At 35.8% G+C, this 27,239-nt stretch overlaps 1 protein-coding gene across 1 annotated transcript; it reads left to right on the top strand.

Annotated features, from left to right (window-relative positions):
- The first annotated feature begins 22,769 nt into the window (after positions 1-22,769).
- On the top strand, positions 22,770-24,157 carry LOC112809653 (heterogeneous nuclear ribonucleoproteins C1/C2-like). The gene is given in 4 exon segments (XM_073881486.1): positions 22,770-23,154; positions 23,157-23,280; positions 23,320-23,699; positions 23,702-24,157. Coding segments are annotated over 4 exon segments (879 nt in total). The 5' UTR covers positions 22,770-22,964; the 3' UTR covers positions 23,887-24,157.
- Positions 24,158-27,239: the final 3,082 nt, after the last annotated feature.

Here is a 27,239-nt window from a genome sequence, read left to right as displayed (position 1 = left end):
AATATCTGGGTTACCTTAACCCTTGCCCCCTTACGTGATCTTCTTGGTCAGTCTCTAAGACTTTAAGACAGCCCCATACAAGCTCTCTATCGGATGTGGTCTACATATCGTACACAGAAAACTTTCATATGTGCTTTGCTCTGACAACATCTGGCCTAACATGGTCATCTCTCTGTTACTCTACTGTGAGAATAATTAGCCTCCCAGTCTCATCCTTGAGACTTCCTAGGCTTGGTAGAACATCAATTGACCTTTGCTTCCACATTTCACAGGAAACATAATTTCTCCAAGAGGTCTCAGAAGAAACAAAGCTTTTTTTCCCCTTAATACTTAGGTTTAAAGGTATTTATGACTACGGTCTTTCTATAAGGGATCCAACTTGTGATAAATAATAGTAACACTGATAATGGCAGCTCACATTTAACCAAGTACTTGTAAAAGTGCCAGTCAGAAGAAATTCTGAGGCCGAATATGCAATCTAGAATATAAAAAGGAGGGTTAATTTATCAGGGATGGTTCTGGGAAGGCAGTAAAATCCTGGGAATTTTGGGCAAATGTTGTGTGTAAACGTGTATATGTATTTTTCTGAGGAAAAGGTCATTTGCTTATCATTTTTCTCATACAGGCAATCACACAAAAATGGTTGAAAACATTGACGAAGAGGGTGACGGGATCAGCATTACTTATACAAATTATGAAACCTCATCGTAATTCTCTTCAGATGAAATGGTCATCAATAAAAATGGTTGAAAGATGTCAGAATTGGTTGAGGCTAAATTTCTGCCTTTTTTTCTAAAGTAATTTTGTGCTTTTAAATTCACTTGTGGGAGTTATTAAACTTTGACTGCTCAGACACTGTGCAGAACTACTGGGTCAGGATTTGCAGCATCCTGGGGATCTATTCTTTCTCTCTCCTCTCTATCTCTCCTCTGTCTGTCATCTCTCTTGGAAGTTTTCTAGTTGATTTTAATATATAAATAAGTTGAAGAAACATTGTTTAAGAGCCCTGGTTCTCAGTTGGGTAGGGCGGGTAAAAGAAAAACAACAAAATTCTCAAGATATCTGGAGAACTTTATCAAACTATATGTATCAATCCCCTCCTCTCCACCAAAACATGAAAATGGCACTCCAAGGAGATTGGTTAGGGGACAACAATAAAAATCTAAATCAGAAGATTATAGGGACATAAGTCGGGGCAATGAAAATGGGAAAGAAAACATATGGATTCAAGATTTTTATCCATAGTGTTATTAACCATAGAGATCAACATCTCTTGATACATGAGATCCTATTACTTGACTATAATACCAAAGATAATAGGTTCTAACTATATAGAATATTTTAAAATAGACATTTACCTTGAGACCAACTATATCTGTGAATTTAAAGGGATATTTTGAATGGCATCAAAAATTTTGTGAAATCCTAAACTTTTCCATTTTGAAATGTCTACTTAAAGATACACTTACCATATAAATTTCTAGCCTTACACATTAACTATATACATTTTTGTTATTTTGTACACTCATGACACCATATATCAATATTTCTGAACATTTTACATACTTTTAAAATTTTTTTTCTTTTTGTGCATTCAAATACTCCCATAAGGACATAAGATAGCTTTCCTACTAACGATTATTGGTGTTTCTACTCAGTGAAGGTAATAGATGTGGTATAATTAACTTGACTATATTTGAAGTCTAAAATGGTACCGTTAGAATAATATTGGAAACTCCTCCCTTGATTTCAATGACATTTCACTCACTACCTCCCACCTGATGTCAAATTGAGATCTTTCTGTTACAATAGCATCCAACTCTACTAGTCATTGGAAGTGTCTGCAAAGTCTACAAAGTGTACAAAACCCCCCCTGAAAAAGCCACTTTGGAATTTTGCTCTACATGTCATGGACATCTATGTGATCCTTTCAAACCAAGTAGCTTTGAACTGCATATAAAAATCTGATTCATACATACATATCCTCATAAGCAAGTATATTAATGCATGGGGTTTGCTTCCTCATTGTTTTATCACACTGGAAACTATGCTCAACATGGGCGAGTAGAGGAATTGTGCAAATTCTCCTTAGGTGAGCAATTCAGTTGCCAGCTGAAATAGAGGATTAGTCAGATGAAAAATACATCTTGATGAAGGGAAATTCTAGCAGTTCATTAGATGGATATTAAGTGCACATGACTCTTTCATAACGATATACACTCTGAAGTTCTACCAGCATTTTCTGCTTTTCCACCAGCAGCCATGCTCACTCCCTGAGGACCTGACTTTTTCCTAGGTGTGGGAGAAGGGGACATTGCATGATCTAAGATGTTATTTCTTCCTTGGATCTCTATAAACTCACACATATTTGGCAGCTGCAGAGATACACACTGTGGTCTCTGGGTTGCTCTTCTTGTCAAGGGGGAGTGGTTGGCTTCACACAGAGAACAGGTTGCTCAGACTAACTTTTCCAAGTAATAACCCTGAGATCCTAGAATGGGGGTGGACTGAACCAAGAAATCGTGGTTCTCTCTAGTTAAATATTTCATGCCTGATCTGTTGTAGCTCATTCTATGGAAAAAAAGAAAATAAACTTTCTTTCTATGTCGAGCTTCTCTTATTTCTTGGAAAAGCATTTCGGGTCCTTGCTCCTCTTGCAATATTTGAAATATGAATTCTGAATTTGTGGCTTATCAATAAAAACACATTGACTTTCACAGAGGTTGTCTGGTGAATTCCAGTACAGGAGTAGAAGCATTTACTTACATTGTGTTCACAGCTGATAAACTGCAGTTGCTAACAGTTTGTTAATTAAATCTTAGTTAAGCTTTGTCCTTCCTGCTTAGAAACGGGAACTCTTAACATTTGAGGCTGCAATTTGCATGCATCAGTCAACACAAATGCGGAACAAAGTGCTTGTTTAGGTAATAAGATAAGGAGGTGCCCTCTCCACATTTCAGCGCTAACCGCCTCAGAGGCAACATTTCCCAAGATTCCCAGCTGCTGCTTGTTCAGGCAGCTCTGTGGTTTGCGCTGCATATTAATTTCTGTTCGACACGGGAATTCAATTTGTACTGTACATTTCATTTCTTCACAGATTTAGATTTATTTCATGTTCTCTGCTTTTAATTAACTCTCTGGCACAGCTGCTGGACAGGATAGAAAAACTCATTGCTCTCCCTGTGTTATGAGTACACCACCAATCATTTGCCACTTAGATGGTGGTGCAAGAGCTATCTGTTTCTATGGCAACCAGAGCCGTGGTGATTGATTCCTTGCCAGTGTGGCATCACCACAGGGAGTGCGGCTTGTGATTTTTCTATGCTCACAACATCCATCTAATTAAAACAGGATTATGGAATCATCCCAGTATATGTTCAACAACTACACTGCAATCCATTTATGTAAATGTCAACACTATTAAATACAGTGGTCAGAGTGTTTATGAAGAAATAACTTGTTTTAGTCTTTGGTTTGTGCCCTGGAAAGCGAGCACCCAACCACCTGGTTTTGGCTACCACGTTCTCTTAAATGGTAAGCCTTCGATCCGGTACAGTCTTTTTGCCCTGAAAATCGTATGAAGCAAAACCAAATGACTACATTTCGATTGATACAATGCTAGCTAGAATGCGGTACTAAGACTGACTTGGAAATTGGTTAATTAATTTAGTGTGTATGAATTATTTATTCATCGAAAACTCTTGATTCACGTGATTGATTTTTCTTTCAGTGGCTTCCCTTGAGAGCAGAATACCCTTCTGCTCTCATGATTTCCTTCTCACAGAGCATTCCTCAAGTCCTCTAACAGTTACCTGGGATTTGGGGAAGGCTCACCTGTCAGGTGAGATGAAAGACGTAGTATTCACAGTTCTGCATGGAGGTTCCAGATGAAAAAGGCAGCTCAAGGATTTTATGAGGGCCTCAATGGGGGAGGCAAGCCCTGTAGAGAATTGTGAGATGTATATGCACAGTGAAAAGGAAGGATGGAGGGTGACAGATCTGTTAGCAATGTTGTTTTATACATCAGAGTTGTTACTGGATAAGGCTGACAAAATACTCTGTTAACATGAAAAATGACAGTCTGTGCTACCTAATAGCTTCATGTTCCTGCGTGTTTCATTTCCCAATGTGTTTGTATGTTACAGAAGCTTCTACTATGACATGTAGAAGTAGGGCTAATAGCATGTGTGCTTGCCGTCAAAACTCTATTCATTTTACAGATTTCCCCCTTTGCTTTCATATATGTTATATGAAGAAATTGCACATCCAAATGATCCTGTCAAAAGTACTTCTGGCTAAATATTAATTATTAGTACTATACTTTCCAAAAGTTTTATGACATTTCAAAGTTCTCATGAATTGACAGTAAAATTATTCCCAAAGCGGGAAATTCATAAAATGACAAAAGTATATAAAACATTTTGACTAGAGAAAGAAAAAGGTTTCTAATATCAGCATAGCTATCCACGGAATGTGATGATGGGTTGAGATAAAAATTGATGGAGGTAGGAGTGCTTCACCGAAGGTAACTTTTAAAATACGTACTGTTCATACTCTGGTTTCTCTTCAGATCGCATGAATCTTTCACCTTTTAAAATACGTACTGTTCTCCCGTGGTGCAATTTCAAGAGTGTGCAGTTGTACAGTGGGTGTGATCTGTGGTACTCCTTTGTCTTGGCCGCACAGTTTATATTACATGTATATCTCTATACTAGGCAAGAGTGCAGACGTGGTAGTGACCACATGTGTTCGTTGCTAATTCATTAGTGTGAAGCTGATGAGCATCCATTTTAACTATGACCAGTAGCAGCATCATTCACCCTACTGTAAAGTCTACTGTTCTTGCAAGATGTTTATGACATTATCAATGTTTCCTCTGGGTCCAAAGGAAACTTTTATTAATGCATAAATTAAAAAAAAATTTTGAGGGTTTCTTTTTGGAAGGGAAAATTTACATATTGCAAATGCAAAACATTTCAGGGTAATTTTGAGGTTTATTTTCTTCAAGTAATGTGATCGATAAATTACCCTCATTTTTAGCTAATTATTTTTTCTTCTGTAAACTCAAAGAATGTAAAACTATGCTTTCCTAAAATTTTAAAATGTTAAAATAATGTAGGATGCTCTGTCCTGCAAAAAACAGCAAGAGTGTATCAGAAATTTGTATTGGTTAGTTTGTATATAAATGCTGGATATCCTCGCTAAAGGCTTGACTAATAAAATTATAATTACACAAGCTAGAGCTAGTAAAATTTTAAGCATATTATCTCTGTCTGCTTCTATAAGCACCCCTGTCCTCAAAAATTATATTTCGTTACAGTTTTTAAATAATCAATATCTGTTGTGTTCATATGTAGAAACTGACATTTTCTTGAGAAGTCACAAAGTTTTTAAGTACAATTGGACATGTTTCATGAAATCAAAGAAAGTTATGCAAAAAGATAAGAAAACATATTTTAGAATTTATAATACCCTTGAAAAATATATTTATTCTCTTTCTGGAGAGAATCACAAACCTTATTTAGATACCTATTATTCTGTGTATTTTTTATGGATCATGACGTCTTTGACAGCATCTCATAGTTTCTACAAATGAAAATATGTACTACTTCTAAGGAGTCTCTTTTCAGAGTGTATTTTTTAAGTTCCTTACAGCAAAACTGGAGTAAGTGAAACATTGAGTCAAGGACTTGGTTATGCTGCATTCCAGATGGCTGGAGATATATTTGACAGAGCAGGTGCTGTGTTAATCTGACAGCATTTTTTTAGGTGTGTTTAGGTTGATGGAACCTGGAGAGTCGGTGCTCCACTATCCACAAGCAGGGGACAACTGGCCAACCCAAGATCTATCCCTGTGAGTGCACAAACTCTATTCAAGTTTTGATGATCTGGAAAAAGTAAGAGATATATTTTCCCCCTTTTCTTTCCAAGTGTAACAATTGAGTAAAAAGGAACAAAACATTCCTTGCTGTTGAAGTGACTGTTGTCACTGCCAACTTCACTCCAAATGCAATTCATTTATATTGGACCAAAGGAAATGTTTCCAAACTAAACTTTTTCATTTGTTCTCTGGACTCCTTTCCTTATTTGACATATGTGAGTGTTCATCTGGATGGACATGGAAATATGAGCCTGAGACTAGAATCTTCCTTCAGAATAGGAATCTGAAAAAGGTAGATGGGACATGTACAGATAGGAACTTGAGCTAAATAAGTAAATGGCAAATAGATAGATGGATAAACAATAGAAAATTAAAAACACATAGAGACAAAGATGATAGATAAATGATAGGTAGATAGATGATAGATGACGGATAGATGATACATAGATAGATAGATAGATAGATAGATAGATAGATAGATAGATAGATAGATAGATGAACATAGGTGTATGATATAAAATGTAGTTTTAGTATGACACTTCTAAAAATGTTCAACTCCCTTCCATACAGAAAAACAGGAAAGAATGGACTCATAGGTTGTATATATGACTTGACCATAACTTGACCAAACACATAATATTTACTGCTTCTTGGCTACTTATTGTGTTGGACACTGTGTAAGACAGTTTTATAAAATTAGCACATTTAGGGCGCCTGCGTGGCTCAGTTGGTTAAGCGACTGCCTTCGGCTCAGGTCATGATCCTGGAGTCCCGGGATCGAGTCCCACATCGGGCTCCCTGCTCAGCAGGGAGTCTGCTTCTCCCTCTGACCCTCTTCCCTCTCGGGCTCTCTGTCTCTCATTCTCTCTCTCTCAAATAAATAAATAAAATCTTAAAAAAAATTAGCACATTTAACTGTTACAACATCCATGTGAGATAGATAATCTTTCTCCATTTTGCAGATGAGGAAACTGAGACTCAGGGAAGTAATATGTGCATGGTCACATAGATAGCTCGCAGCAAAGTAGGAATTTAAACTCAGAAACGCTAAGTGCAAACTTGAGTTGTTTATTGTACTATAGCACATGAAAATGCCTAGTGTGTGGCATGAAATATGACCTGGAAGCATTATAAAAAGCTTTGGAGGGGCACCTAGGTGGCTCATTTGGTTAAATGTCCGACTCCTGGTTTCAGCTCAGGTCATGATCTCAGGGTTGTGAGATCGAGCCCCTGGTCAGGCTTCCTGTTCAGCACAGAGTCTGCTTGAGGATTCTGTCTTTCCCTCTGTCTCTCCCCCTCTCGCTCTCTCTCTCTCAAATAAATAAATAAATCTTAAGAAAAAATTGAAAGGCTTTGGAGGAAGTTAAGAGCGATCAACATGGTTCCAGAAACTCTGTGACTTGACCTGAGAAAACTCAAATGTTTCTAGAATATCCCCCAAGCTTGCTAACTTGTGCTAAACCCTGAAGATAACTCATTCTTTTCAGTGTTGTCCCAGACTCCAGGGTCACAGAAAGATGGTGTTGGTCCTTTGAGTAGAACGTTATCATCCAGATAAAACAGTCAAGGTCTAGAGATGAAGATAGCAACTCCTCAGGAAATAATAGATAGTGTCATAGATATCCACCTAATCCTCTTTCTAATTAGCTTAATTTGATCTGGGTGCATTTCCCCGTGGTTTTGTAGACTTCAGCTAAGAGTTATTTAAATTTGGGAGTGGTCAGGAAACATGGAGTTACTTTAATTAGATATGGACTTATCACTTTTGGAACTTTCCAGGGCTAGGAAGGGGGAAAATTACCTATGTGCATAACATTTAAACATTTTTAATAGCATAGTAACTCAAGTACTGTCTGGGAACCCCCTGGCCTTTGGAGATCTAGTCAAACTTGATGTGAATTGACATTACACAAAGTTGTAAATTCTGTGAATTCTAGGTAATCACTTCTAATTTTTTTTTCTCTCTTGGTGCTCTTGTTATCAGTATGCATTTGCTGCCTCTATTCTACCCCAAATCAATCTGGGTGTAAATTCCAGCCCTGTCATCAGTTCCTTCAAGGAAATTAATTTGATAATTTTACTGAAGGTTTCTTTGCCCCTGGGCAATGTGACTTTGAATGTGATGGTGTCATATAGCTTCCAGTCTTTCCCATCTTACTAGTTCAATCTCCATTTCCCCTCTTCTCTTCCCCCCCCCCGAGTTGCTATAGAAATGTAGAAACAAGGAAATTGTTCCTCTCAGATATCAAAACAACTGGGGTCCCAGTTTCTACCACACATTTAGACTGGTATCTCCCTTTCTTCAACAACTGGAGAAACTCTATTCCTTTCCTAAAAGAAATATGAGTGACTAGAATGATTTCCTCTTATTCTCACGTTATTCTCTCTTATATCTTATTAAAAGTGTATCAGTGAAAGCTCTAGAATTTCCATTGGAATATAAATCAATGAGTGTTGATTATATTATTATTACTAGTCTAAATGAATAATTGAAATTATGAATTTCTAGGTCTAACACAAACTGTATTATGAAAAGACTTCAAATCATTGGGACTTTCCTTTCCTCAGATTTAGGATCTGACTTCCTTTACCAAATAATTTAGGGGAAAAAATAATAATGTGTCAAAAGCTTTATTTTTTTATAAGAAAAGTGAGGACCTCTTGTGCTTATGTTTAACCTCATTATCGGCACAGATGTACAAATACTGGTGAGGAATGCGGGACCCGATACAGACCTCTGACAAAGTTGTTAAATAAATCCCAACACTCGAGAATAGTGTTGAGTCATTTTTTAAAAGCTTCCACTAGCCAAAAGCTGTCTTGAATTTTTCGGCTCTAGAAAACCTAGTAAATGAGGAGAATTTAATAGGTGATATGGTTTCCATGAAATGTCATTTGATCTCAGGTGATCAGCAAGAGAAAAACACTTTCTAATTCAGTATTCTTAGTTACCATCATTTTTTGCAATTTCTTTTCCTTGTAATGTTAATTCATGGTTATTCTTTTTAATTATCAAGTATCAAGTATATCCCCCTTGTGAAAAGTTCCAATGAGATTTAGGTCATTGAGAAGAATGGGAATGTTCCTCTTCACCCCCACTCTGTCAGTCTGTTCCCCATGGGTAACAGCTGTTAAAAGTTTGATGTAGATTTTTCTAGTTAATTTTCTGTATATGCATAAGTAAAAATTACAGGCAAGATAATTCACATTTTGGACTTTGTTACTTAATAATATGCTTTGGATATTGTTTTATATACCAATAATTTATTGATTTTATATATCATTTGTTTTCTTTCATATTGAAGAATGTGTAATGTTTCAATGATTATCAGTATACCTATTGCAGATAATGTCACTGTACATATACCTTTGTGTACATAGGCAAATATTCCTTTATAATAGACTCCTAGGAGCACGTATCAAAGGTAGTGCACATTTTTAAATTTAATACCACTGAATTGTGTTTAAAATGGGAGGGTTGAGATTTACCAATTTAATATCGAATTTACCAATTTAAAGATTTTTCTTTGCCTCAGGCTTCAAATTGGCTAGACACACCACTGTCTGTATTTAAATTTTTGATATTTTGTTTGAGTTTTTTACGCTGATTTTTATTTTTTTAATTTTACATTAAAATATTATTTATCTTGATTTGAAGGTTTTTGGCAATATGTTCCTTTTGCTTATTTTTGAACTTTATAAAATTAATACCATACTATATAGTCTTCTGGGCCTAACTTCATTTTTCTCAATATTTTGTTAATGCTAATACAATATTAATATTCCTCCATTCACTACTATAGTAATTTCATTGTGGGAATGAATCTATCACAAATTATTTACCCATTTTTAATTAGCATTCAGTTTTTCCCAAGGTTTTTGCTATGAGGGACAAAGCGCTATTAACATTCTTAGACACATCTCCTAATTATTAATGTGCAAGTGTCTTTTGAAGGTAAATACCTAAGTAAAGAATTTTTTAGTTACAGGGTATGTATGTGGGAAGGCTCACATTTTCAAGATAATAACAAATTATTTTCCAACATGATTGTACCATAATGAACATGAAGTCTTAATTTTAATGTAGTTGTGTATGTTCTTTTATGGTTAGTACTTTTGTTTTATCTAAGATAAGGACTCCTCTATCGTTGGCATATTGCGCTTTCCAAAGATGAGCACAAGAAGTCTCATCCCACATACTTTTCTGTAATGTGATCTCATTTCTTCTCCAATCGAGAAGTGGAATATAATTCCATTGACCTTTAATCTATGCTGGCCTAGCCTTAGCGACTGTCTGAGCAGAAGAGACCTTCCAGAATTTCTGTGGCTAGGACACAGAATGAATCTCCTGGAATGTTCCCACTTGGAACACTTAACCTCCAGATCCCAACCACCGGTCTCTGAGAAACCCAAGCCACAAGGAGGGATGATCTGTAGGCACTTTGGGGGGATAGCTTCTACCGAGCTCCTTACCAAAGTCAGAATCTGTTGCTGTTTAGGTCAGTGAGCCATCTTGGATGTCTCGCCAAGTGACGGTTTCAGAAAACTCCAGCCCATCCACTATCTGTCCATCCACTATAACCACAATAGATCTCAAGTGAGAACTACCCAGCTGTAGAGATAATAAAAAATTGCTGTTTTAGATCACTTAGTTTTAGAGTAGTTTGTTGTGTAGCAATAGATAATTGCACTATTACCAAAAAAAGGTTTTATATTCTTCTAAAAGTTGATATTTAAAAACATTTTTAACATCTAAATCCTTAATCTACCTGCAGTTGATTTTTTGTATATAATGAAGTTACAGATCCAATTTTACATCCTTCATAAGATTAACAACATGAAACCAATTTTCTTGTAGAACTTATTTTTATTTTTAAATAGTGGTTTTTTCTAGAATCTCTTAACTTGATTTGTGTTTGTAGCTTTATTGACTTTCAGGTTCGTACAATAATAAGTTTAACCCATTGCAGATTCCAAAGAATGTAATTTGTTGTACATAAAACTAAGATTATCATTATTAATTAAATAAATAAATTACTAAAGAGTCAGGGAATAATGGTTGCATATACCTTTTAAAGGTGAAATAAGTTAGATTTAAATCCCGTGCTCACAAATTTACTGAGCTTTTTCATGTGCTTAAAAGAAACAACTCAACTCCTATTTCAGCATTTTTGTGATGCTGAAATAAAATAATCATATCAAATTACATAGCATTAGAGACTGGCATAAATTAAATTCTCAGTACATCTCATCTCTCTTGGTCCACAAAAGGTGGAAAAGAAAACAACTTGTGGGGCGCCTGGGTGGCTCAGTCGTTAAGCGTCTGCCTTCGGCTAGGGTCAGGATCCCAGGGTCCTGGGATCGAGCCCCGCATCGGGGTCCCTGCTCAGCAGGAAGCCTGCTTCTCCCTCTTTCACTCCCCCTGCTTGTGTTTCCTCTCTTGCTGTGTCTCTGTCAAATAAATAAAATATTTTTTAAAAAAAGAAAGAAAGAAACCAACTTGTGATAAAATGGGTGCTGGATTTGAATCTATACCCTATTACCTGATGCTTCTTTGAAATACAGTCTTGCATTTTCATGAAAAATTTAGGGGTGGAAATGTCTATCTTACTCTATGAGTCTAAATATGTTTCTTAATTCTTTTCTCTACATCATATGTGATGTTTTTAATTCTATTTTTCCAATTTTTAAAAATTATCAAACTAAACATGTTCTGAGAAATATTTCACTACAAAGAATAGCAATAATTTAAAAATATTATGATGCCTATTTTTAAAAGCTGTGCCCTTTTCTTCTGTATCCACAGTACCAAATAGCAGGCTTTTACTTCATTAGCAGTAATTTGATTTACAGTTATGCTTAATTTGTTAATGTGTGTAAAGGTGTTATATGAAAAAATAATATCTTCCTCAGGATCTCATAAACAAAGAGCTCTGGTATGTATAATCAAGTACTTGCTGGGGTATAATCCCTTATCTTCCTATTTAATGTGAAATTTAAGCTACTACACTTTTTTATAGACTTGATTTTTTTAGAGCCATTTTAGGTTTATAGAAAAATTGATCAAAAAGTACAGTTAACTTATAAATATCCCCTCACCACTCCCCCAACACACAATTTCTCCTACTATTAACATCTTGCATTAGTGTGGTACATATGCTAAAACTGATGAGGCAATATTGATCCATTACTATTAAATCAAGTCCACAGTTTATATTTGGATTCACTTTGTATCACACATCCTGTGGGTTTTGACAAATGTTTAATGACATGCATTCACCAATTAGAGTATCCATGCAAATAGTTTCACTGCCCTAAAAATCCCCTGTGCTCTACTTACTCATCTCTCCTCCTACCCAAACCGCAAGCAACCACTAATCTTTTTACTGTCTCCATAGTTCTGCCTTTTCCAGAATGTCATACATTTGGAAACATACAATATGTCTTTTCAGAAGGGCTTCTTTAACTTAGCAATATGCATTTAAGGTTCCTGCATGTGTTTCAAAGCTTGATAACTCATTTCTTTTTATCACTGAATAATATTCCATTGTATGGATGTACCAGTTTGTTTATCCATTACTTTTGAAGGATATCTTGGTTGCTTCGAAGCTTGGCAATTCTGAACAAAGCTGCTATAAACAATCATTTGCAGCTTTTTGTGTGATCATACATTTCCAGCTCATTTGGGTAAATACCAACGAGTATAATTCTTGATCATATGGTAAGAACTTTAGCTCTTTAAGAAACTGCCAAACAAAATGGTTCTTCCCACTAGCAATGAATGCAAGTTCCTGCTGCTCCAAATCCTTACCAGCATTTTCTGTTGTCAGTGTTTTGGATTTTAGCCATTCTCACTGGTATATAGAGGTGTAGGGTTGGTATTTTATTTTGCAATTCCCTGATGACATATGATCTTGAGTATCTTTTCATATGCTTACTTGCCATCTGTTTATTTTTTTGATGAGGTATCTGTTTAGATCTTTTGCCCATTTGTTAATTGGGTTGTTTGCTTTCTTATTGCTAAGATTAAGAGTTCTTTGTATATTTTGGATACCAGTCCTTTATCAGAGGTGTGTTTGGCAAACAGTTTCTCCCAGTCTGTGAGTTGTGCTTTCATTCTCCTAACAGAGTCTCATAGAGCAAACATTTTCAATTGTTATGAAGTCTAAATTATCAATTTTTTTCTTTCATAAATCATGCTTTTGGTGTTTTATCTAAAAACTCATCAACTTAAAGTCATCTAGATTTTCTTCTATGTTATCTTCTAAGAGTTTTACAGTTTCATGTTGCATATTTAGATCTATGATTCATTTTGAATTAACTTTTATGAAGTATTTAAAATCTATGTCTAAATTCTTTTTTGCATGTGGTAGTCCAGCTGTTTCAGTCAGTCGTTGACAAGACTGTCCTTTCTCCATCAAATTTCCTTTGATCTTTTGTTAATGATCAGTTGACTATATTTGGGTGGGTCAATTTCTAGGCTTTCTATTCTCTTCCATTCCATTCTTTGTCTGGTGTTTCACCAATGTCCTACTCTCTTGATTACTGTTGTTGTAAAGTAAGTCTTAAAGTTGGAGTAATGTCAGTCTTTTAACTTTGTTCTTGCCCTTAAATATTTTGTGGGCTGTTCTGAGTTGTTTGCCTTTCCATATGAACTTCAGAAACAGTTTGTCAAGATCCATAAATTAACTTACTGTGATTCAAATTAACAATGCACTGAAAGTATAGATCAAGTTGGAAAAAACTAATATCTTAACAATATTGAGTCTTCATATCCATGTGTAGAGAATCTCCATTTATTTAGATCTTTTTTTATTTCTTTCATCAGAATTTCATTGTTTTTCTCATATAGAAATCTATAATTATTTTATTAGACTTATACCTTGGTATTTCACATTTTTGGCACTAAAAGTATTGTATTTTTAATTTCAAATTCCAAGTGTTTACTGCTGTTATATAAGAAAGCAATTGTCTTCATAAATTAACCCTGTACCTTGCAAACTTGCTGTAATCAATTACTAGTTTTAAGAGCTTTTTGGTGTTGATTCTTTGGGAATTTTTACAGAGAAATCATGTCATTTGTAGATAAAGACAGTTTTATTACTTCCTTCCCAATCTGTGTTTTATTTATTTTTCTTATCTTATTGTATTAGCTAGAGCTTACGGTACAGTGTTGAAAAGCAGTGATGTAGGGGACATCCGTGGCTTGACCCTGATTTTAGCATTTAGTTTCTCACTATTAAGTATAATGCTAGCTATAGGTGATTTGCACATATTCTTTGTCAAGGTGAGGAAGTTCCCCTCTATTCTAGTTTGCTGAAAGTTTTTGTCATGAATGGGCATTAGATTTTGTCAAAAGCTTTTCTCCAACTGTTGATATGATCAGGTGACTTTTCTTCTTTAGTCTATTTGTTTAATCAATTACATGAATTACTTTTTAAGTGTTTAACAAGTCTTACATATCTGGAATAAATCCCACTTATCTGTGGTGTTTATTTTTATCCATTGTTTGATTCAATTTGCTAACATTTTGTTGAGGATTTTCGCATCTATGTTTATGAGAGATATTAGTCTATAGTATTATTTTCTTTACTGTCTTTTTCTGGTATTGATACAAGAGTAATGCTGGCCTCAGAATGAATTACTAAGTTTCCCCTCTGGTTCTATTTTCCAAAAGAGACTATAGAGAATTGGCATAATTTCTTCCTTAAATATTCAGTAGAATTCACCAGTGAGCCCTTTTTTTTTTTGGTAGGTTTGGTAGGTTTGGAAGTTTGTTAAGTATTAATTCAATTTCTTTATAAGATATAGGATGATTCAGATCATCTATTTATCCTTGTATGAGTTTTGGTTGATTATATCTTTCAAGGAGTTGGTCCATTTAATCTAGGTTATCAAATTTTGGGGCACAGAGTTGTTCATAGTATTCCTTTATTACCCTTTTATTACCCATTGTTATTTGAAAGATAAATTAAGAATAAAAATGTAAAAGATTATATTTTAGCTTCACATATTTCTTTTCTAATGTTCTTCTTTTCTTTATGTAGATTTGAGTTTTTGACCTGTAGGATTTTCCTTCTCTCTGAAGAACTTCTTTAACACTTCTTACTGGTAATAAGTTCCCTCAATTCTTGTTTGTTTGAGAAAGTCTTTTTTCTCTTTTACTTTTGAAGGGTAATTTCACTGGATATAGAATTCTAGGTTGGTGGTTTTTTTCTTTCAACATTTTAAGTATTTTACTCCATTCTCTTCTTCTGTGCATGGTTTCTGAAGAGAAGTCCAATATAATTCTTATCTGTGCTCCTCTATATTACATATATTTTTCTGTCCCTGACTTCTTTCAAAATTTTCTTAGTCATTGATTTTCTGTGGTTTGAATATTATAAGCCTAAGTATAGATGTTTGGGGTATTTATCCTGTTTGGTGTTTACTGAGCTTCCTGGATTTTTAGTTTAGTGCCTGTTATTAATTTTGGAAAATGTTCTGCTATTATTTACTTCAAACGTTTCTTTTGTTCCTTTCTCTCTTTCTTCCAGTTCTGGTATTTCTACTAACATATGTTGTACATTTTATGGTTGTCCTATGAATCTTGGATATTTCATTCAATTTTTTTCATCCTTTTTTTTTTTTTTTTGCATTTCAGTTACAGATCTTTCTATTGACATTTCTTCAAGCTCGCTGATTCTTTTCTCAATCATACCAAGTCTGTTGATGAGCTTATCAAATTTCTGTTAGTGTTTTTCATTTCTACCATTTCCTTTGATTTTCTTAGAGTTTTCATCTCTCTGCTTACATTATGCATGTTCTTTTGTGTTGTTTACTTATTCTATTAGAGCCCTCTCCTTATATTAGTCACAGCTGTTTTAAATTCCCAGTCTGAGAATTCCAAAATTTCTGTCTTACCTGAATTTGGTTCTGATTAGTTTGTCTTTTCAGACTGTACATTTTGTCTTTTCATTTTGTGCCTTGTCAATTTTTTGCTGAAAGCCTGATGTGATGTATCAAGTAAAAGGAACTGAGGTACATAGGTCTTTAGTGTGAAGTTTTATGTTTATCTGACTAGGAATTAAGCTGTGTTCACTGTTGGTTGTAGCTGTGGTGTCAGAGGCACTTCAGGGGTCCTTGTTTTTGTACCCACTGTTGTCTTTGGATTTCCCTAGGCATTTCTTAAATGATGTCCAAGATGCTTAGTTTCTTCACCTGTATTACCCTGTTATTATGCAAGAACATCATTGAGGTGATTGTAAGGTATGGGAGAGAAGAAATATTTTATAGTCTTTTTTTTTTCAAAGATTTTATTTATTTGAGAGAGAGAGGATGAGAGACAGAGAGCACGAGAGGGAAGAGGGTCAGAGGGAGAAGCAGACTCCCCACTGAGCAGGGAGCCCGATGCGGGACTCGATCCCGGGACTCCAGGATCATGACCTGAGCCGAAGGCAGTCGCTTAACCAACTGAGCCACCCAGGCGCCCAATATTTTATAGTCTTATGATTAGGTCTCATTCTTTTAGTGAGTGTGTGTTTTTGGGCTGTGACCTTCCTAAGTGTGTCTTAGCTTTGTTTTATTTTATTTGCCCCTGTAGGTGAAACTGGAGGGCCAGAGGCAGCTGCAGTTGGATATTTCCCTTCCCCACCTGGAAGACTAAATGATGCTAAAATTATTTATTTCTCTTCACGTAGGTTAGTTAGGCTCTGGTAAAACCCCAGTTCCTTAGGGTTTGGTAAAATAGTTTTCATTGGGGGTGTCTGGGTGGCTCAGTCATTAAGCATCTGCCTTTGGCTCAGGTCTTGATCTTGGGATCCTGGTATCAAGCACTGCATCAGGCTCCCTGCTCATCAGAAGCCTGCTTCTCCCTCTCACAACCTCCTGCTTGTGTTCCCTCTCTCACTGTCTCTCTCTCTGGCAAATAAATAAATAAATAAATAAATAAATAAATAAATAAATAATCTTTTTTAAAAAATCATTTCAAAAGAATAGTTTCACTTGTAGGCAGGCTTCGTTAGGGAGTACATAATATTCTGGGCATATTTCAAAATGACGACTTTTGTCTTCTCCCTACTGGAAGTACAAGAGCATTTTCCACTGATCTTCACTGTGATAACCTGGTAGGGCTCCTAAAAGCAAACTTCAGGAAAGTGTGGGGGACCCTATGGCTGACCCTCCCCAGGATTTTAATTTTCATCTTGTCCACATGGAACCCCCAGCAATTCATGAATGCGGTTTAAGTTTTCTTAACCCTGTACTGGCTCCAGATATGGTTTCTGTCTGTGGACTACTACTCTGGTAAGCTGTGATTCTCTGTCTGCCCGTCTATCTCATCAATGTGGAGGGCAGCAGTTGGCCATGTGATCTCTATTCTCTAAAGGATCTCAGAAGAGTTACTGGTTTTCAGTTTACTCAGCTTTTTTCTCATTTTGAAGATGGAAGTGAGGCCTTTCAAGCTCTTTACATCCTATACCAGAAACTAGAACATTTTTATATTCTTTAAAACTTTTTATTTAAAGACATTATAGATTCACATGTAGTTGTAATATATACTGCAGAGATATCCTGAGTATTTTTTTGCTGGTTTCCCTCAATAATAATATCTTGCCAAACTATAGTACAATTTTACTACTAAGATATCGACATTAATACCATCCACTGATCTTGTTGAGATTTCCTCGGTTTTACTTGTACTGATTTGTATTTGTGTGTATGTATGTAGGGTATGTATTTAGTTCTATACAATTTTACCTTATGTGTATGTTAATGTGTCCACCACCCCAGCCAAGATGAAGAATAGTACTTCCAACACCACAAGAATCCCTCTTATTGCTCTTCAATAACCACATCCACTCTCTTCCCACCATATTCCATTTTAGTCCCTGGAAACCACTAATTAGTTTCCATTTCTATAGCTATTATATTTTTTGATATATTAAATTTGTCTTTTGGATACAAGTCCAACAATATTAGAATATTGGTAAGCAAATTCTCCTTCTATACCATAATTTATACACCGCAAAATGAAATTTCATTATATATATATTTTTCTGTGTAATATATGAATATATAGTTCAAATTGGAATGCACTCTCACTACTCAAATCTTCTGAGATATGATTCCTGGTCTGAAAGTCAGCTATGCCATTTGTTGTCATGGAATTCCTTCTCCTGTTGGTGAATATAGAATTCTAATGGTCAGAGAAGATAGTAGCTAATGTCAGAATGGTCTCTCCCTATGTGGTTAACAGCAGAATGCCCCTATTATATGTCTGCCTCAAACAGGCAGCCACTTTCTCTCTTTAACAATGAATCAAGGTGAGAGTGCTTTCAGATGAGTGGCCCTGTGGCGGAAGGATTCAGAGAACACCAGGTTAGAAATAGAATATGGTGAGAGCCTACACAGGATTGGTATTTTCTTTACTGGAATTCCAATTTATTAATATACATATAATTTAATATTACTACATAAAATTATCACTTTTTAATTTCACATAAGATTGTATTGTTCTTCCTCTGATTTCCCTTATATTATATTTTTGTACTTGCTTATATATTATTAAAAGCTATTTTAATAGGTTATCTTAATTGGAGATACTAAACTAGTTTTCTGCAGCATTTTGCCAAGAAAACCTTAGTGATCTCATGCATGGATTAGTGCTGAATTGATCTTTGTATTGATTATCCATCTCACTCTTAAATTATGCAAAGCTTCAATTAAAATATAAAAATAAAATATGAAAGCAGGGAAGAATCAGGTCTTTCAAAATATGCAGATCAGATGAATACACTTTATTTAGGACATCTCTCCTTTTTGCATCTGTATTTTGAACATATCCGGTTATATGTTCCAAGAATAGGCATAGATATTACAGAGAAAAATCTGCTTTTAAAATGTACTCAGTAACTATTCACTAATCCTTTCCTCAGAGAGCTTAGTCTGCTAAATATGATACAACATATTCTCTTGCATGCATTGATTGAATGCCAGAACAAGACTCCAAAGATAGCGTAATCTAAATACCCAAGGGTCCTGAAAGAGGAGATGATTTAATCGATATCTGTTACACAAAAGTTTAGCAAAAGGAAAAGTATTTGAACATTGTAATGTCAGTGTGGAAGATTTAAGTTTGTACAGTTATATTGATTCCAAAAATATTATATCTATATCAATTTGTCTCTCTACCTATTATCTTTCTATAATGCATATATTTGAGAAAGAGAGAGAAAAAGAATTCACACATACACCAAAATTAGATCAAATCCTATAATAAGGATAGGACAGTGTCATGAGTGGCTCCTTATTTGTAGGACATACTATCGTAAGGGGGAAAAGAATTTCAATTCAAAACATAGGACGATAGCAAATCATTATGGCATGAATAAAGCTGATATCCATTTACTTAGAAAAAAGATGTCAATATCAAAATTCTATGTGTATATTTGCTTTATGGAAAAGATTGAGTAACTGGTGAGGGTACTTTTCTTATCTGATACTTCTCATTCCAGCTTCAATTTTTGGGGAAATTTCCCTTTTAGGGACTCAGGTGAATCTACATGGGCCAACTCACACAGGCATTTAAAATGAAAAATGAAGTCTGTGTAAAAGGTAAGCATGTGATGAGTCTCACAGCCCCTGCCCTTATGTGGGTGATAGAAATAATTACTTCCAGACAGATCACTGCACTGGGTACAGTTGGCACACGGGAGTCAACCAGGTGTTAGACGTGATAGGAAATGTGCCACCTGATTAGACGGACTGAAGTCCAAGTGCAACAACATTCTCTCTTAAATGAGATGAGGGGCGGGAATTTAAAAATGCCATTTAATTTTTCATCTGTGGCCAACACATGCCAGTGTTTCAAGATGATTTTGTTAATCAGATGGGACTATTCACTGCATGTGGTAATAAAAGGATAGAAAAATGTTTTTCTCAAACAAGGCAAACATGGTCCAACTCAGTTTCATTGCAATCAGTGCGGTTGAGGATTTTTTTTTCATTCTCTTGGTTTAGTTCCTCTTATAACTACATAAACATATTTTGCTTTGTTTTGTTTCTATTTGAGGCAAAAATCTTCTTTCCAGGCATGCTAAGATTTTTATTTCACTGAGCCATTTTTATTGTGATAATTCAGTCCTACTCTGGGCCATATGGATGCTCTGGAAACTTTATTACTCCTGAAGATGCCCTGAGTTTTTAGCCAAGAAAATGGAAACCTTTTTCCAAAATATAGATCACATACATAAGATTGTTTAACTTACATTCTTTTTTTTTAAGATTTAATTATTTATTTGAGAGAGAGAGTGAAAGAGAACAAGCAGGAAAACAACAGAGGGAGAGGGAGAAGCAGGCTCCCCGCCAAGCAGGGAGCCCGATATGGGACTCGATCCCAGGATCCTGGGATCATGACCTGAGTCGAAGGCAGCTGCCCAACCATCTGAGCCATCCAAGAGCCCCGTTTAACTTACATTCTTATTCAATTTTCAATCATTTACTGATTTTTGATTGCTGTCACATATTAAGTATTCATTTATAATAATTATGGTTAACATTTACTGTGACTTTGTAATATAGCAAGCACATTGCCACAGCATTTTGTATGCATTGTCTCATCATTTAAATATCATAATAGCTCTTTAAAATTAATATTATTATCATGATCATTACGATTTGAAAGGGAGGAAATCTTGCCTAGACAAGTTTCATAAACTTGGGGGAGGGACAGAGGGAGAGAATCTTTCAAGCAGACTCCCCACTGAGGAGGAGCCTGACATAGGGCTTGATCCCACAACCCATGAGATCATGACCTGAGCTGAAATCAAGTCGGTTGCTTACCCGACTGGGCCACCCAGGCACCCTTATTATTGTTATTTTTTAAATGAATTAATAACTAAATATTTTAATATATTCAGGTTTTAATTTTGAATACTTTAAATATTGATAGATGTAGCTAACATAAACAAAACTCTTAATAACTTACAGGAATCTAAAGGGATTCTGACAAAGAAATTTTAGAACCACATCCCTAGCACATTCCCCAGAAGAAATATTACTCTTACACTAGTTCCTACATAGTATTCAGCAAGTAAATACATCTCTTTGTTCTTCCTTTTACTCATGTAGCTGAAGTCTAGCCTTCCCACAGAGATAATGTAATAATGCTCATAGCACAGTGACTTCCAGGTAAGGTGAATTTTCTTCACCAACCTAAGAATTTTGAACTGTATCTCAAAGGAAATTAAGAAACACTGATGCTTTCTAAATTAGGGAACAAAATAAATAGGGTTAAGGATTAAGAATGTTCTTCAAGTTATAGTGTGTAGGATCAATGGTCAAGGAGACCAATTGTGATGTTATTAGATTAGTAGAGGATAGAAACAGCAAGAATGAGAAAGAAGAGTTGAAGCCATAAACAATGACTGGCACAAGACTGAGGCACTATAACTAGTTTCCAGATGAAGAAACATTTCAGTGTTAGGATGACATAACTTAGAAGCGGGTATCCAACTGATATGTAGGGCAGGGGGAAGGAGAAGATACAGACTGCACTGAGGTTTTGAGACATATTGCTCTATGTATCAAATTTTATTATCATAGTTGCCATGAAAACTATGATGATAAAAATTGAAGGTGCTTTGCAAATAAAAATGGAAAATAATTTTATACATATGGAACTTAAAAAATATTCTAAAAAATAAATATCACTCTTAACTATAAGAAAGTAGGGTGGTTTTCCCAACCACAGTTTATGCTCCATTAGAAGAGAAGCATCTTCTGTATATTCACTGTTATATCCCTAGACACAGAGTACCTGGCATCTAGTAGATAGATGCTCAATAAATATTTAATGAATTAATGGTTCTGTTGGAACAAATAAACAGAGTATATTTAATCAAGAAAGAAACTTAGAAATTGGATAATTCAAATTGGCCTTTTTTTGACAGATTAGATTCTGAAGTCCCAAGCAGAATGTTCAATATCCAAAAGCTTGTGGTAAACAGAGCCCAGAACCCAAGACACCTGACTCCTTGACCAGGGATGAAAAATTCCTCATTCTTAATGATTACAGTTTTAGGGTAGATATAAACAGGACCCTTCCAAAACAAAATAATATAATTTAGATTTCAGCTACAGCATAAAATCAATTTGTTTCACTTTGTACTTTTGTAGAATCCACAAACAGAACATAGCTATGCCTCAGGATTTGGAGCAGGTTGCAGGAGAAGGAGTCACAATTCTCCACTTAAGAATTGGGGCTGCAAATACGTTTTAAAAAATGGGGCTGAAGTTTTTCTTGCTCCAGAACTATGTAAGAGTCAGTGACTTTTAGTCTCTATTAAGTCATTTTATTGTTTTGAACAATTCCTTATTTGATAGACAGAGCCATTCAGAACCTCCACATCCAGTATCTTAGAATAATTTTCACTTTTTCCATAGAGGATCTAAAAAAAAAGAAGATCATATAAAACACAGATGGGTGAGTGAACTATTCTCTAATCAGTGCTATAATATGTCCCTTATGTTTTAGAGTAAACAATTGAATAGAGAATACGCTTCGAGGGGCCCCTGGGTGGCTCAGTAGGTTGAGCATCGGACTCCTTTTTTTTTTTTTTAAGAGTTTATTTATTTATTTGAGAAACAGAGAGCACGAGTCAGGGGAGGGGCAGAGGGAGAAGGAGAGGGAGAAACAGGACACCCCCCACCCCAGCAGGAAGCCACATGGGACTCTTGATTTCGGCTCAGGTCATAATCTCAGTCATGAGATTGAGCCCCACATCGGGCTCCTGGATCAGCGAGGAGTCTGTTTGAGGTTATTGCTCTCCCTCTCCCTCTGCCCCCACCCAGTTCACGTGCACTCTCTCTCTCTCTCTCTCTCAAATAAATAAATAAATAAATAGCGTTGTCGACCTCGAGCAGCAGTTGGCTTCTCCACGTAGAACTCGGGAGTAGGAGATTCAGAATCGAATCTCTTCTCCCTTCCCCCTCCTGGTTACAAATCACTTGAAATATATAAGTTAGTGGAACTTTGCTTGAGTGAGATTTTTTTGATCTTCAGCTACATTTTTCGGCCTTGTGAGGAACCTTATCATCAAAGAAAATGGCCAGCAGTGTTACCAACAAGACAGATCCTCGCTCCATGAACTCCCGTGTATTCATTGGGAATCTCAATACTCTTGTGGTCAAGAAATCTGATGTGGAGGCAATCTTCTCAAAATACGGCAAAATTGTTGATTGCTCTGTCCATAAGGGCTTTGCCTTCGTTCAGTATGTTAATGAGAGAAATGCCCGGCTGCTGTGGCAGGAGAGGATGGCAGAATGATTGCTGGCCAGGTTTTAGATATTAATCTGGCCACAGAGCCAAAAGTGAACCGAGGAAAACCAGGTGTGAAACGATCTGCAGCGGAGATGTACGGGTCAGTACCAGAACACCCTTCTCCGTCCCCTCTACTCAGCTCCTCTTTTGACTTGGACTATGACTTTCAAGGAGATTATTATGACAGGATGTATAGTTACCCAGCACGTGTTCCTCCTCCTCCTCCTATTGCTCGGGCTGTAGTTCCTTCAAAACGCCAGCGTGTATCAGGAAACACCTCACGAAGGGGCAAAAGTGGCTTCAATTCTAAGAGTGGACAGCAAGGATCTTCTTCCAAGTCGGGAAAGTTGAAAGGTGATGACCTTCAGACTGTTAAGAAGGAGTTGACCCAGATAAAACAAAAAGTGGATTCTCTACTGGAAAGCCTGGAAAAAATTGAGAAAGAACAGAGCAAACAAGGAGTAGAGATGAAGAATGAAAAGTCAGAAGAAGAGCAGAGCAGCAGCTCCCTGAAGAAAGATGGACTAATGTGAAGATGGAGTCTGAGGGGGGTGCAGATGACTCTGCTGAGGAGGGGGACCTACTGGATGATGATGATAATGAAGATCGGGGGGATGACCAGCTGGAGTTGATCAAGGATGATGAAAAAGAGGCTGAGGAAGGAGAGGATGACAGAGACAGCACCAATGGCGAGGATGACTCTTAAGCACATAGTGGGGTTTAGAAATGCTGTCCCATTATTTCTTTACCTAGGCGCTTGTCTAAGATCAAAATTTTCACCAGATCCTCTCCCCTAGTATCTTCAGCACATGCTCACTGTGCTCCCCATCCTTGTCCTTCCCATGTTACATTAATTCATAGTGCCCTGCGCCTAGTCCCATTTGCACTTCCTTTGACGCTCCTAGTAGTTATGTTAAGTCTTACCCTGTAATTTTTGCTTTTAATTTTGATACCTCTTTATGACTTAACAATAAAAAGGATGTGTGGTTTTAAAAAAAATTAAAAAAATAAATAAATAAATAAATAAAATCCTTAAAAAAATGCTTCAAGATGATAGTGTATTAATTCGTCTCTTAATTAAGAGTCAAGCATCCTAACCACTTTTAAGCCTCAATTGTTCATCATTAACTTTTCTTTTTATTTCAAGAAAACTACCTTGATTTTCCATTGATCAGCATATTTAAGATCTTGTGACTAGATCTGAGTTTGTTTGGCTCTGTGACAAATATCTTTAATAGTTTTCTTTTTAAATTTATGTCAACTTTACTCTCTCATAATCTTTGAACTCCTCACTTTCAGTGAGATTAATAACTATCATTCTGTTCTCCTTTTAAAGTTCTATAAACCAGGGGAAAATGGGCCAGTCATCGATCCAGCAACTCCATGAATAAAGTACATGTCTTTTCATCCAATCCCTTGAGCAATTAATTGTGATATTTTGCTTCTTGGCTCTAGCATACTCATTTATGTCTCCAAAATATAAAATGTCTAGAATAGGATTTCTGTTATTCATGATTGTTTTAAATACTAAACTTTTGTAAATGTAATACATAATTTCAAAGCCTTACAAATGTAAATAAATCCTCTCTTTTATTCAGTAACTAGATTTTCTTTCTTATAAAAATGAGACATCTTATCATACTTGCATGAAGATAATCCCCTGCACTCTAGGTGGAAGCATTTTGTCATTCTGTACAGTTCTTAACTTCTGAACAAATTTGAAACATTAAGATTTTTAAGCGATTATTTCATAATAACTATAGAGGTCTGTTTCAGTGTTCAGATATGCCAGATTCTCTCACTTTATCACATTTATTCAAGCGGTAAAAGAAATATGACTGATTTCAAGGACTGTATCACCTATTTTGTTTAGTAACATTCATAAATATTTGGTTTATCTCTCTAATGTTATAATCATGTGATCAACCCCAAGCCTATTGGAATAAAGAGAAGGGAAGGGAAGGGAAGGGAACAGAAAGGAAGGGAAGGAAGGAAGGAATGGGAAAGGAAAGGAAAGGAAGAAAGGAAGGAAGGAAGAAAGAGGGAGGAGAGAGGGAGGGAGAGAGGGAGGAGGTAGAAAGCAGGGGAAGAAGGGAGGAAAGAATTGCATAAGCACAAAAACTCTTTAAGAAACTGATCTGTTTGGTTTGTTGTAATTGCATAAATTGGTGAAATAAACTGGGAATTGAGAATTTTAAGATAACAGTATAATAATCTTTGATTCCGATTAAAATAGATTTCAAACATAACTTTCAAAAGAAAAGAAGTGAGGAACACAGAATTTTGTGAGAGGACATAGGTATGCAGGGATATAAGAGAATTACCAAACTGATAGATTAGCAGAAATATGCTGGCATGACATACATTCATTTCAGAAAAATGTAAGAATTCCTTCAAGAAAACACTCATGGGCAAAATGGTATCATGATGATAAGACTCTAATAAATATTTACACCATATTTTTTTGAACAACCTTTATGGCAGTTTCCCTTATTTAATGGGTTCTACATTCCCAATGTAGGAGCTAGGTAGTAACCCTTTGTCCCAGCTATTCTTGCCCTTAGTACATCACATGTGAACTAGATTTTGTCAACCAGATACAGTCAAGATAGACATTGATTTGAAAGAGATCAATGTGAAAAATCCATTCTGTTATATGGGTGGCAGAGTATGGGAAGAAACAACTCAAGCTTTCAAAACCAGAATGGCAGAGATTGTGCTATAAATTGTGCCATATTTGGGTTCTTGTGCTCAGTGACCTCTGTGTAAGCTGCAGTACCATCAGTGGCAGTGCCATTATATCTGAAATTTGTCAGGCAGTGTAATATATGTGTACTCTTCTTGGTTGTATAATCTTGGATGGTAATTCTCTAGTGCTGTATTCCCAGAGAAACTGTAAAACATTTAACTACCCCCTAATAAATTCATTTTGTGTGTTTGTAAGTTAGAGAGGATCTTGTGGTCTAAGATCTAAGATCTCTGAATGAAACAAGAATCCCACTTTATTTAACACAAACCATGTGGAAAACTTCCTGCTGTACCTCTTCGTGAACCAAAGTGCTACCAAGTTTTATTCATTTCCTGCTAATCTTTCTTTTGCCTCTTGTGTCAACAATGCCTGTGGCTCAATATTTTTCTCCCATACTCATCTTTCTCTTCTCATTCCTACCATCCACACTAAGAATTTTCCATTTTCAAAGCTGAGATAGTTTGGGTGCAATTTGGGTTGGAAAGTTCTTCTCTAAAGCCAGACAATGGAGGAAAAAGCAATAGTCATCTGAGTCCTTAAAGAAAAACAAAAACAAAAACATGATAAATTTTAGCTATTTTATTTAGAGACAAACACATTAGAAATTATATTGAACAAGGCAGCATTTATAGAATACAATCAGGAAAATGAACACACACACACACACACACACACACACATTTTCCCTATCTCAAAACAAAACAAACAAAAGGAATAGTAAACAAACATTGAAATCTAGTTAATGATATACATGCTAAAGTATTTAAGGATAAAATGTTGTAGGAGAGGAAAAATTCTCTTCCACCCTCTTTGGGTCTCTGGCTGAACCTACGAAATTAAACTGACATAAGACAGATTAATAGGAGAAAAGCATACAAATTTTATTGAACTGTTACATGTCCATGGGAGACCTCACAAGAGAATGAAGACCCCAAGAAGGAATCAAAGCTTTATGTCTTTTAGACAAATAAACAATATATATGTGAATAATTGACAAAACCAATGTGTTGGGACCATGGGTAGGAAATGGTGGAGAAGTAACCAGGATTGTTTATGCAAACTTCTCAGTCCTAAATTCCCTGTGGTGGGTGATAAGCATGCTGTGTCTCTTGGTACAGGGAATGTACACTTAACATGGGATATTTATCTCTGTTTTCAGGGAAGAAAGACAAGGGAGGGGAGGGTCAGAGCCACCTTCCTGCTTCTGCCATTTTCGTAAACTCCTTCACCTTAAGATATTTAACATGCCAAGGTGCCATGTTTGAGGATAGCATGCCCTAAACCCCATCAATGACTACATATTACTTAAA

This window comes from Callorhinus ursinus, unplaced genomic scaffold (assembly GCF_003265705.2).
Source record: "Callorhinus ursinus isolate GAN/ISIS: 27379988/994484 unplaced genomic scaffold, GSC_fseal_2.0 scaffold42, whole genome shotgun sequence".
In the NCBI taxonomy this organism is placed as follows: domain Eukaryota; kingdom Metazoa; phylum Chordata; class Mammalia; order Carnivora; family Otariidae; genus Callorhinus; species Callorhinus ursinus.
Note: the sequence above shows the minus strand (reverse complement) of the source record. Positions and strands in the feature narration are given on the sequence as shown.